Here is a 12,328-nt window from a genome sequence, read left to right on the forward strand (position 1 = left end):
GGTAAATTGCATTTGATAGATTTTACTTTCAATAAAACATATGAAATGGGTTTGTAAAAAGGTGTTTTTATGCATGTTTTGTCTGAGTTTTTGTTGCATCTACACTGTTCTGACCAGCAGGGGGCACCAGCGAGTGGCGTGTCGAACGCTTCGAAACAGTGAATCACTTTGCGAATCAATTGATTCGAAGCTTTGAAAAGCTTCGTTTCTCCCATCACTGCCTGACGGGATGGTTTTCATACACATTTGAAGTAAAATTAAAATGGAAACTGAAAGTATAAAAAAAAAAGGTAATTCGAAATATTAATGGTATATAAATAACCATAAAAATAACACCGATTATTGATAGACCTCATCACATTATTAGAGTTATTATGTGACAACAATGTAGCGTATTAACGGAGTTTCTGTATCCCGGAACACTAGACTGTGATTGTTTCATGTCGACTCTGAAAGCATTAGATCTCTTACACTGCAGCTTTGAAACTCTGACTTTAATCTTCTCTATTACACCTGTTTCTAAAACTTGATCACAGCACGGACATTTATTATGTAATATTTTATGTAATAAAATATTACATAATGAATTTCAATTGCTTGAAAAATATAATCTGCAACAGCTGAAACAGCAGCACCTGAATCTAAAAATAATACAACGTACTGGCATCAACAGGAGACTCTGTTCTGCCTCACACTACTCTTACTACTGATGTAAAATATAGTATTTATAAGCTACTGTGGAACATCTGAACCTTTTCTGTAAGAAAAGAAGACCAGAATAACTATTAAGTCATAAAAGTCCACAAAAGAACCCTGCACTGAACACTAGCTCATAATGTAATGCGCTTGATTTGACCTTCTATTTCCACTGGGGGCGCTGCAGGTTCACTGACAATTTGAGAGTAAATATTCTCCAGATATGAATTTGTTTTAGCTTTAGTACAATGACAAAATAAGTCAGTTATTTAGTTTTGGAATCAGTATGTTTTTAATAACACAAAGCTTATTTTTCCACAGTATAAAAACACGTTCAAAAGTTTGTGGTCGGTACAAAGAAGTCTCTTCTGCTCACCAAGGCTGCATTTATTTGATCAAAAATACAGTAAAAACAGTAATATTGTGAAATATTATTATAATTTAAAGTAACTGTTTTTTATTTGAATATATTTTAAAATGTAATTTATTCCTGTGATCAAAGCTGAATTTTTTAGCATCATTATTCCGGTCTTCAGTGTCACATGATCCTTCAGAAATCATTCTGATATGATGATTTGCTGCTCAAAACATTTCTGATTATTTTCAATGTTGAAAACAGTTGTGCTGCTTAATATTTTTGTGGAAATAGTGCTATTTTTAATAGAAAGAAATTGACTAAAAAGTTCAAAAGAACAGCTTTTATTTACCATAGAAATTGTCTTTTCTGTCACTTTTTGATCCATTTAATGCATCCTTGCTGAAAAAGTATTTTTTTTCCCAAAAAATCTTGTAGCCCCAAACTTTTGTATAGTAGTCTGTCTGTGTACATGATATATCTGCCGGAGTCTCTTGCTATGATCATTTAGAGGTCTTTAGCATTAAAAGTTTGAAAACCACTGCCCTTTTTGATCTGTCAATCAATAATTCCCGCCCTTATATGGTCATATGAAGTACACGTGCCATTATTGATGAGCAGTGTCCTGTTTCCATCATTACACAATGAGTCGATATGGGCCTGTTAGCGCAGAGCAAAAAGAGGGCCAAAAACACTTTTTTAAATTTTATTTAAATGCAGGTTATTAAAAGTATTTCGTGAAAGAGTGAGAAACTCACTGTGTTGTGACCATTCCTCCCAGAGATGCTGAAGTTCCTCATCATGTTCATGAGTGTGATCTGAGATAATCCAGCAAAAAACGTTTTAATAAGCGAAATCTCACATTTAATGTCATTACACTTCACTTAAAGGAATAGTTCACCCAAAAATGAAAATTCTGTCATCGTTCAAACCTGTATGAATTTCTTCCTTTTGATAAACACACAAACACAAAAGATATTTTGCAGAATGTCAGTAACCAAACAGTTGATGGACCCCATTGACTTCCATAGTATTTTTTCCCTCCTCCATACTACTGAAGCCTGGAGTTCGGTTACCCATATTCTTCAAAATATCTGCTTTTGTGTTCAGCAGAAGAAATTCATACAGGTTTAGAACAACCTTAGGGTGAGTAAATGATGACAGAATTTTCATTTTTGTGTGAACTATCCCTTTAACACTTAAATCTAACAGACAAAACCTAAGAGTTTCAGTGCAATATGAAGGGTTAAGAACCGTACCGTCGCTGTGCTGGAACAGAAGCTGCCGCAGCTCTCTGAGGGCTCTCGTCAGGTTCTCCAGCTGGTCGTGGAGATGGATGTTCTCCTCGATTAGAGCGTGGATGGTGTCCTGCAGCTCAAACGCCCGACAACACACGCCCAGCAGCACACAAACACACACACAGCGCAGAGCCCGCGAGCGATGCATCCTCAACACACACTCACACACCTGCTGTACTCAACATTACAATGACATCTCCAACCAAACACACTCACACTCGCTGTAGACCTTCTGCTGGCTGAGGGACACGCTGCTCTCACACACTCATCTGACAATCTGAGAGAGAGAGAGAAAGAGAGAGAGAGAGAGAGAGAGAGAGAGAGAGAGAGAGAGAGAGAGCTGTTCTCTACTTTATCCTGATCAATTCAATCATTAGGTGAACTCAGAGCGGTCATAGATTATCCTGATGCAACGCGATAAAACTCTCCAGCTGCACTGCAGTATCACCACATTAAACCAGCAATAACCACATTAAAGCAAGAGCTTAACCAAAAACCCTTTACTCATTCTCACTGACCAAAAGATGGAGTCCAAACAACTCATCAGTATTATTTTTTGCTAAAACTATTACAAATGGTTTTCAGTAGGCCTAAATGAAATAAAGACAATAAAATGTAAACATTTGCTGAAAAACATATACATTATATATATACATATACATTATATATATATATATATAAAACTAACTGAAAAAAATAATTTTAAGTTGAAGTACTAAAAAACTATAACCCTGGTTTTAGTTCCAGGTAACCCTGGAACACAAAACCAGTCATATGAGTCAATTTTTTGAAATTGAGATTTATACATCATTTGAAAGCTTTCCATTGATGTATGGTTTGTTAGGATAGGACAAAATATTGAGAAAATTGCCGTTAAAGTTGTCCAAATGAAGTCCTTAGCAACGCATATCCACTCACAAAAATACATTTTTGATATATTTACAGTAGAAAATTTACAAAATATCTCCATGAAACATGATCTTTACTTAATATCCTAATGATTTTTGGCATAAAAGAAAAATCAATAATTTTAAACCAGTACAATGTATTGTTGGCTATTGCTACAAATATACCCGTTCGACTTATGACTGGTTTTGTGACTTATCTAAAAAATAACAAAAGCACAAAATAAAGAAATAAAAATGAAAATCTAAAAATAAAAGTTAAATCAATATTAATAAATACAGTATTAGTATGTAAATAACACTATATACAGTAATTTGCTATCTTCCAAGTGAGATTTGAGAGCTGCAGCAGAGGGCAAGACTTTCAGTTAATAACAGTTAAACAAGAATCACACAAGTACAATGACGCACAGGTTTAGAATGACATTCATTTTTGTATGAGTTGAGTTTTCTGTTGACCAGCTTGGAGAACCAAATGGATTTCTTCCTTGTATTTAAATTTTAGGTGATCTAAATTTGGCCATGCAAGATTCTCAACATTCATTTAGGAAAAAACAAGGGGGAAAAGTGGAACTGGATTTAATAGAAAACCCTTTTTTTTCTTCTTTTTTTTTAAATAAACCATCATGTATTTCAATGCAACAGTTGTAAGAACATTTGCATGAACAGGAATGTTAGCAGATGGCACCATTATTCTCCACCAAAAGGAAATAAAGATGGTCAGAAAAAGTGGTTTAATGCTTCATTAAAACTTGACATTTTAAGTATGACCTTAAGACCCAAAAATGAAAATTGTCATCATTTACTCACCCTCAAGTTGTTCCAAACCTGTATGACTTTGTGTTGTGTTCAACCCAAAAATAAAATTGCCAACCCCCATTGATTTCCATAGTATGAAAAAAAATATGGAAGTCAAAGGGGCCAGCAACTGTCTGGTTACCAACAGTCTTCAAAATATCTTGTGTTCAACAGAAGAAAGAAATGCATACAGGTTTGGAAGAACTTAAGAGTGAGTAAATGACAGAATTTTCATTTTTGGGTGAAATATCCCTTTAAGTGTTGATTAAATGTGAAAAATCCTGAAATCTATTAAACATTAATCTGCATTAATCCAATTCTGTTTAGATGCATAAAATGCATAACCAAGAAAACACTAAGCCACATTTTGTCTTGGACTACATTGATAAAATTCATGTAGAATACCCAAACTTGCTCCTCAAGAAACCTCAGTGAGTTTAATATTTAGCATACGTAGACCAATTAAAAATGAGACCTGAAGATAAAGAAAGTTTGACCAAAAGCATTTTATTAAGTCAAAAGCTGTATATGCAACTATTTATGAACTCTTGGGAGCCCTGGTGCGCTTCTTCTTCACCACCACAGGCTTCTGACTCCTCAGGATGGCGCTCACACGTCTCAGAGCAGCCTGGAAGATAGAGACAGAGACTCAGTCAGCAGCTGGACAGATATAAAGCTCATTCATTCTGTGCCTGAAACTGCATGAGTTCAAAACATACTGCATCAACTTGAGCTGTGAAGCTTGTGTACTACATATAACCACTGAACTAAAAGTTTAAAACTATTTCATTGAAGCAAATTGTGTCCAACTACAGATAAATCCTTCATGCTGTTGTTTGCTTTTGTATATGTGTAAACTCACCGTGCGCAGGTCCCTCCTGTATCTATTTTTGCGGATGATGTTCCTCACGCTGGCGAGGGTGGCGCGAGAGTTCTTGTTGATGGTGATCTTCTCGTATGAGGTGGCAGGTTTACGCTGACCTGAAACAAATGAAATCTTTTAACTTGGTAAAAGAACACCAACAGATGTTTAAAAGCAGAAACATCTAGATGAACGGTTTATTCCAGAGATAAATCACACTCTGACTTGAGACCTACAGAATCTCACTCCAAAACATCGATGCAACTGGCATAGTTCGCATCATACAGACAACTGGCACCTGAATGATTATATGTGAGCTCATATTGCTAAAATTAACCAGGCATGTAAAAGTTGGATCCCTGAAAAAATGTCACTGCTGTCCATCAGTTTGTCAAAAACTAGCGGAGCCTCACTCACCTGCACGTTTCTTCAGGACGACGACCACACCTTTGCCATCAGCGGCCGGCTCGACGCCAACAGTCTTCTGATGAATGAGACCATTGAAGCGGAAAGCATTCCTGGACTTCAGGTTATTTGGCTCCTGAAAATGAGAAAGAATATGTAAGATCAGAAAGAGTTATAAATGTATAACAAAAACAAAAAACACTGGAAATGTTCAGCGATACAGCAGGTCAACTATAGCAGTGTTCTCAAGTCTGTTCTGACAGGTTCACATACAGCAGCAAAGACAAAAATGCCAATAGTTAAACTTCATAATTGTAGGTTAGAAAAGTTAGGCTTATCAATTTATTTTGGTGCAGACTGTCACTTGGTATAAGCTAGTAAAATAAAACCAATTCCAAGACAGACAGGTTAGGACATCCCTCATCCCTAAACAAAATCATGTGGCAGGCTAATAAAACACACTTCAGTTTATAACAGTCAAAACTGTCCGTTTTCCTACTCATGTTCATTTTGTATGCTGCACCACAGCAGCAAAAGGTGATATTTAGACATTTTAAAGATGGAAAACCCTGAAGCAAAATCAGATAAACTAGATTACAACTACATATGAAAGGATGGGCAAAAACTAATGCTCTGAACTCAGCTAAATCTCTAATCCTGCATCCATTCTTTTAAATCAGTATTTCTTTTTAGTTATTAGAGTGAATAAAACAAAACCCACATAAAGGCCGTCACATCAGCAGTGTGTATTTGAACTGAAGTGACTTACAGTGCTGTAGGTCTGTTTGTTCCTCTTGATAAGGAAACTGGAGGCATTCCTGATGACCATCCACTGCAGGTGGGCTGATGCCATTTTGACTCCTGAATGAATTAATGAAACAAGGAAAAAAAAAAAAAAAATAAGAAACAGTATATATATATATATATAATACACACACGTATGAAGACTTCAAATGCAAATGCCTTCAAGTGCCATCTGAAATTTTCTTCTAAAATGAGCATTTTTATCAAGCTCGTATGTTTATGTTCAGTTATTTCACTTTAATGACAATGAAAAGAACCTATTAATTGCCAGAGTGCATGTTATCAAATCAACCCTAGTATTAAACCAGACCTGCAAAACCGCAATGGCACATAAACAGCCACCATACGCTACTTGAAAGTTCAATTTGTGGGGAAAAACATTTCTCAGCCGAGACTGATTTTGAACATATTCAGCGCTGTGGTGCTTGTCTCACTCACTGAAGGCCTCGCTAAGCAACACCGGTGGCGTTTAGAATGAAATATCTTCATCTTTACTCTCCTTACACCACATATTATAGCTCATAAGCAACTTATAACACATTCGATGCACTTATATTTGCATTTAATACTGAAATGTACGTTATAAAGCGTTAAATCGAGCTTTGAAAAGTGACACACGACGACCACGTTACCTTTTCAGCAGAGGAAGAGAGAAGGAAAGGAATGAGTTCCAGTTCCGGTCGATCTTACGTAGTTTCTTACGCCTCTACGAGGGATTAATAACTTAGTAATTTATATTTATTTCAGAGTGTAGAAAATGACGAAAATGTATTGTCTTTTCAAAAAAAAAAATTTTTAGAAACGTTTTCAAAAACCTTTCATTAAATATGTATTTTTTTTTAAACAGGACTATATGTTTGCTGAACAGTGCGGATGAACATTAAGCGCGAATTTGTGATGCAGTTTGTGTACGTCACGCGCTCTGTGTGCTCTTCGTCAGTTTTATGCGTTCTCTCTCTAACCACAACAACCCAGCTCTGATGTCTACTGTAAATACATTATTATGATTCTTATTTACACTCATTGAGGACAGCTTGATAACGTAAATGATAGCGGAGATGATATAATTATATAATCAGTTAAATCTTCATGATCCAATGCTGCAGTGATGGAGAATGATGAAGATCAGGAGACTCTGGGAGAGAAACTGTATGATCTGATATATCCTAAATACACTGAGATGACACCTAAACTTACAGGTGGTACAGTCTATCTATTTATCTATCTGTCTGTCTGATATAGTGGTTTAACTTTAGTTATGTCATGCAGGTATGCTGCTGGAGTTGCCTGCGTCTGTTGTGGCTCAGATGTTGTATGATGAAGCTCTGCTGAATAAAGCATTAGAAAGAGCACTGACTGCTCTCACATCATCTGACCACAGGTATCACACAGTACTAACACTTGACAATAAAACAGGCAGATTTTTTACAAAACTGAACTTAAAATACACAATAATGTACACAAATCTAAATTAATATTACATACTGTTTCAGATATTAAGTATAGTACGTACTAAGTACATAACCTCTGTCGTATTCTCTTCCTAGTGAGCCTGCGTCTCACACTGATGATGCAGCGTCTGCGTCCTCCGACTCTCTGGGTGAACAGCTGTATGACCTTATTGACCTCTACAACACTGGACATACACAGAAAATAACTGGTACATTTATTGACACACTGCAAAATGGAGGAATTTAAAGTCTGTTACAGTAGTAACGTTGCCATGGCAACTGTGCAGGCATGCTATTGGAGCAGAAGAAGGAGGCGGTGCTTCAGCTGCTGTCGGATCATACGCTCCTCGAGGAACGGGTCAAGATTGCCTTGAAAACGCTGCAGGAGTAGGTGCCTTTGGATTTTTTTTATCATCAGTGTTCAAATTTCAGAATTCAGTTCTAAAAAAACCAACAGCATAATTTTGACTGATTATACTCAATTCAACTCTGAGTGATGCTCTGATTATTAGTGTTTGACAAACTCATATTAGCAAGAATTAGAAAGATTATAAGAATATGCAAGAAGCAAAATGTGTCTTGTATATCTGCGGTGTAGGCAGGGTGACGAGGCGACAGATGTGAGTGACAGCTCTGACAGAGAGGAAGTGGAATCCATTGGCGAGACGCTTTTCAGTTTTGTGCATCAGTTAGACCCCACCCATTGTGCTGACATCACAGGTGAGTTACTAAGCTCATTTGAATACAGGGTTCTTGATCGAGAGATGCTGCGTCCGAAATCGAATACTTCCCTACTATGTAGTATGCAAAAAACAGTAGTCCATGTGCAAATTCATAGTATTTGAAAAAGAGTAGGTGAAATTCTGAAGTGCGCATTCGATGGACGCTTTACTATCCCATGAGGCCACGGGAGAGGAGTTGATGCGACGCAACTGATGCCGTAGGTCACATGACTATGAAATCATGCCGGATATAGTACGTCCGAATTTCATTCCTACTACACACATTCATAATATATAGAGCGCACTCTTTTAACGGTCGTGAGGTAAGTTTCAAACCAAATGTAGTACCTGCTATATACAGTATGCAATTTCAGATGATTTTTGTACACACTGTGTGATATGTATTCATGTGTGAATGTGTGTAGGGATGCTGCTGGAAATGGATTCTGGAACTCTGCAACAGATTCTGTCCGACCGGAACATGTTGGAAGTTGCAGTTCAGAAAGCAAAAAGTGCACTGGTACTTCAACCAATATACACACACACACACATTCAGGGCTGTGATTCACATACTCTCTGTCTAATTATGCATTTGTACATGCTTTTAAGCTAATTATGCTCACAACCACACCTTTGAGCTACAGAAAGGGAGTTAACTTTTTAAGTTTTAAAGGAACACTCCACTTTTTTTGAAAATAGGCTCATTTTCCAACTCCCCTAGAGTTAAACAGTTGAGTTTTACCCGTTTTCAAATCCATTCAGCTGATCTCCAGGTCTGGCGGTACCACTTTTAGCATAGCTTAGTATAGTTCATTGAATCTGATTAGACCGTTAGCATCTTGCTCAAAAATGACCAAAGAGTTTCGATATTTTTCCTATTTAAAACTTGACTCTTCTGTAGTTACATCGTGTACTAAGACCGACGGAAAATGAAAAGTTGCGATTTTCTAGGGCGATATGGCTAGGAACTATACTCTCATTCCGGCGTAATAATCAAGGAAATTTGCTGCCGTACCATGGGTGCAGCAGGCGCAATGATCTCTCACAAATGTCTCCATGGTTGCAAGGCACGCTCCCTGTGCAAGCAGGGGGTCACAGGCGCTGCGTAATATCATTTTCCTTCGGTCTTAGTACACGATGTAACTACAGAAGAGTCAAGTTTTAAATAGGAAAAATATTGAAACTCTTTGGTCATTTTTGAGCGAGATGCTAACGGTCTAATCAGATTCAATGAACTATGCTAAGCTATGCTAAAAGTGGTACCGCCAGACCCGGAGATCGGCTGAATGGATTCGAAAATGGTAAAACTCAACTGTTTAACTCTAGAGGAGTTGGAAAATGAGCCTATTTTCAAAAAAAGTGGAGTGTTCCTTTAAGCTGGTAAATAATGAAAAAGGAACACTTACAACTTAAAGGTTCAGTGTGTAAATTTTAGCGGCATCTAGTGGTGAGGTTAAGAATTGCAACCAATGGCTCAGTCCACCGCTCACCCCTACCTTTCGAAGCACATAGAGAAGCTACGGTGGCCGACACAGGACAAAGATGTCGTCTGAGACAGCAGAGAGTAGCCAGTTAAGCAATGAGATTTCTTCTTACTTCTAACAAAGAACGGTCTCTGCTTCTAATAAACCAGACGACGACTACTACTACTACTACTACTTTGTGCGTATTCAGCGTAGTGACAATGCAAACTGCTTCTAAAAACACCAACGAAGAAGAAGAACAACAACATAGTGACGAAACACGCTCTGTAGAGCAGTTTGTCCGTTTAGGGCTACTGTAGAAACATGGTGGCACAAAATGGCGACTTAACATGTAAGGGGACCCGCGGTGTATGTAGATAGAAATGGCTCATTCTAAGGTAATAAAAACATAATGGTTCATTATGTAAGGTCTTTATACACCACTGAAAACATAGTTATGTATATTATATTGCATTTCTGTCAATAGATCCTCCTAAATATTACACACTGGAGCTTTAAGAGCTCTTGAGGAGTTTCCTGGACTGAAAAAGAAAATTAATAATATTTTTCTCTTTGTCCACAGGAGGGTGCTGTGAGCCCAACACACACACAAACGTCAGAATAAGGCAGACACTGCGACCTAGAGGAACTTTGTGTTTGGGACTTTTAGGCCCAAATGGCTGTACATTTTACTTGTATATTTCAAAACATTGTTTACATGGACTTCTTTTTTTCATGGATTTTTGCAGCTTTTTATTGATAGGAATAGGGGAGATGAAATGAATGTAAAGGAAAAAAGGTGGGAAATTGCTTCAGGAAAACAAACAGTCTGGATTTGAATCTGCATGAGAAACTCAGCTAAATGTGTCTGGACTCTAGAGCTTCTGCACTAACCACCAGTTCATAGCTTTGACGTTCCAGGGGCGTCTGCACATTATGTGCACATTTACATTTTTTTGCTAATTTGTGTCATATAATCAGCTATAAATTAATATATGACTGTAAATGAAGAATGCAGAGTTTCATACTGTAGTTTTATATGAGATGCATGTAAATTCTACAAATATTTCAGCCATGCAGATGTTAAAGACATGATGAAATGCTTTTAAGAACAGTTTCTTTCCTTGTTTTGATGCATTGTCAATTTACAATGCTTGGTTAGTCAGTGTGTCGTTTTTTTAATGAAAAAATAAAACTTAACAGATTTGTTATCTGCTTTTGCTAGTCGTGGTAGATCTATTGGTGAGAAAAACATTCTCATGCTAGATTGCACCAAAATACACTACCGATTAAAGGTTTGGGGTCAGTATGATTAAAAAAGAACAATAAATTTATACTTTTATTCAGCAAGGATGCATTAAATTGATTAAAAGTGACAGAAAAGACATGCTATTCAAAGAATCTTTAGGGAAAAAAAGCAGTTTCCACAAAAATATGAAGCCGCACAGCTGTTTTCAACATTGATAATAATCAGAAATGTTTCTTGAGCAGCAGATCAGCATATTAGAATGATCTCTGAAGGATCATGTGACTGAAGACTGGAGTAATGATGCTGAACATTCAGCTTTGATCACAAGAATGAATTACATTTTAAATAAATTGTAATAATAGCTCACAATATTAGTCTTTTTAACTGTATTTTGATCAAATATATGCAGCGTTGGTGAGCAGAAGAGAAGTAAAAATCTTCCTAGCCCCAAACCTTTCAATGGCAGTATAGATCTATGGGTAGTAAACATGCATCTACAACTGATTAAATAAAATTTTGCTAATTTTTTAATAATGTTAAAGGGTTAGTTCACCCAAAAATTATGTCATACACTCACCCTCATGTTGTTCCACACCCGTAAGACCTTCGTTCATCTTCAGAACACAAATTAAGATATTTTTGATAAAATCCGATGGCTCTGTGAGGCCTGCATTGACAGCAAGATAATTAACACTTTCAGATGCTTAGGAAGTTACTAAAAACAAATTTAAAACAGTGTGACTACAGTGGTCCAACTCTAATGCTATGAAGCGACGAGAATACTTTTTGTGCGCCAAAAAAACAAAATAACGACTTTTCAACAATTTCTAGTGATGGGCGATTTCAAAACACTGCTTCATGAAGCTTCGAAGCTTTACGAATCTTTTGTTTCGAATCAGTCTCGGAGCGTGCATCAAACTGCCAAAGTCACGTGATCTATTGAAATTTCGAAACACTTATGACGTAATGAAGCCTTGTTTACTGAAATCACGTGACTTTGGCAGTTTGATATACACTCCAAACCACTGATTCGAAACAAAAGATTTGTAAAGCTTCGAAGCTTCACGAAGCAGTGTTTTGAAATCGCCCATCACTAGATATTGTTGAAAAGTAGTTGTTTTGTTTTTTTTGCCACACAAAAAGTATTCTTGTCAATTTATAATATTAAGGTTGAACCACTGTAGTCAAATGAACTGTTTTAAATATGTTTGTAGTATCTTTCTGAAAGTGTAAATTATCTTGTTGTCTATGCAGGCCTCGCTGAGCCATTGATTTTATCAAAAATATCTTAATTTGTGTTCCGAAGATCTTACGGGTGTG

At 36.8% G+C, this 12,328-nt stretch overlaps 2 protein-coding genes across 2 annotated transcripts; one reads left to right on the top strand and one right to left on the bottom strand.

Moving 5' to 3' along the window:
- Positions 1 to 4,539: 4,539 nt before the first annotated feature.
- Positions 4,540 to 6,820, bottom strand: rpl28 (ribosomal protein L28). Its single transcript, XM_051878297.1, has 5 exons — positions 6,756 to 6,820; positions 6,089 to 6,180; positions 5,332 to 5,455; positions 4,915 to 5,033; positions 4,540 to 4,680 (listed from the first exon to the last, which is right to left on the bottom strand). The coding sequence occupies exons 2-5, from the start codon at positions 6,170 to 6,172 to the stop codon at positions 4,591 to 4,593; spliced, it is 417 nt and encodes a 138-aa protein (XP_051734257.1). The 5' UTR covers positions 6,173 to 6,180; positions 6,756 to 6,820; the 3' UTR covers positions 4,540 to 4,590.
- Positions 6,821 to 6,959: 139 nt separating this feature from the next.
- Positions 6,960 to 10,975, top strand: LOC127503998 (E3 ubiquitin-protein ligase hyd). Its single transcript, XM_051878296.1, has 8 exons — positions 6,960 to 7,112; positions 7,230 to 7,322; positions 7,393 to 7,504; positions 7,671 to 7,783; positions 7,862 to 7,961; positions 8,173 to 8,294; positions 8,722 to 8,816; positions 10,343 to 10,975. The coding sequence occupies exons 2-8, from the start codon at positions 7,232 to 7,234 to the stop codon at positions 10,382 to 10,384; spliced, it is 675 nt and encodes a 224-aa protein (XP_051734256.1). The 5' UTR covers positions 6,960 to 7,112; positions 7,230 to 7,231; the 3' UTR covers positions 10,385 to 10,975.
- Positions 10,976 to 12,328: the final 1,353 nt, after the last annotated feature.

This window comes from Ctenopharyngodon idella, chromosome 21, assembly GCF_019924925.1.
Source record: "Ctenopharyngodon idella isolate HZGC_01 chromosome 21, HZGC01, whole genome shotgun sequence".
Lineage (NCBI taxonomy): Eukaryota > Metazoa > Chordata > Actinopteri > Cypriniformes > Xenocyprididae > Ctenopharyngodon > Ctenopharyngodon idella.

What these genes read in the sequence shown, in the direction of transcription:
- rpl28 (XM_051878297.1), bottom strand. Translation starts at nt 6,172, where the DNA reads ATGGCATCAGCCCACCTGCAGTGGATGGTCATCAGGAATGCCTCCAGT. An exon ending in ACAAACAGACCTACAGCACT is followed by an intron (nt 5,456 to 6,088) that starts GTAAGTCACTTC and finishes TCTCATTTTCAG; the next exon opens with GAGCCAAATAACCTGAAGTC. An exon ending in ACAGGAGGGACCTGCGCACG is followed by an intron (nt 4,681 to 4,914) that starts GTGAGTTTACAC and finishes TCTATCTTCCAG; the next exon opens with GCTGCTCTGAGACGTGTGAG.
- LOC127503998 (XM_051878296.1), top strand. Translation starts at nt 7,232, where the DNA reads ATGGAGAATGATGAAGATCAGGAGACTCTGGGAGAGAAACTGTATGAT. An exon ending in GCCTTGAAAACGCTGCAGGA is followed by an intron (nt 7,962 to 8,172) that starts GTAGGTGCCTTT and finishes TCTGCGGTGTAG; the next exon opens with GCAGGGTGACGAGGCGACAG. An exon ending in AGAAAGCAAAAAGTGCACTG is followed by an intron (nt 8,817 to 10,342) that starts GTACTTCAACCA and finishes CTTTGTCCACAG; the next exon opens with GAGGGTGCTGTGAGCCCAAC.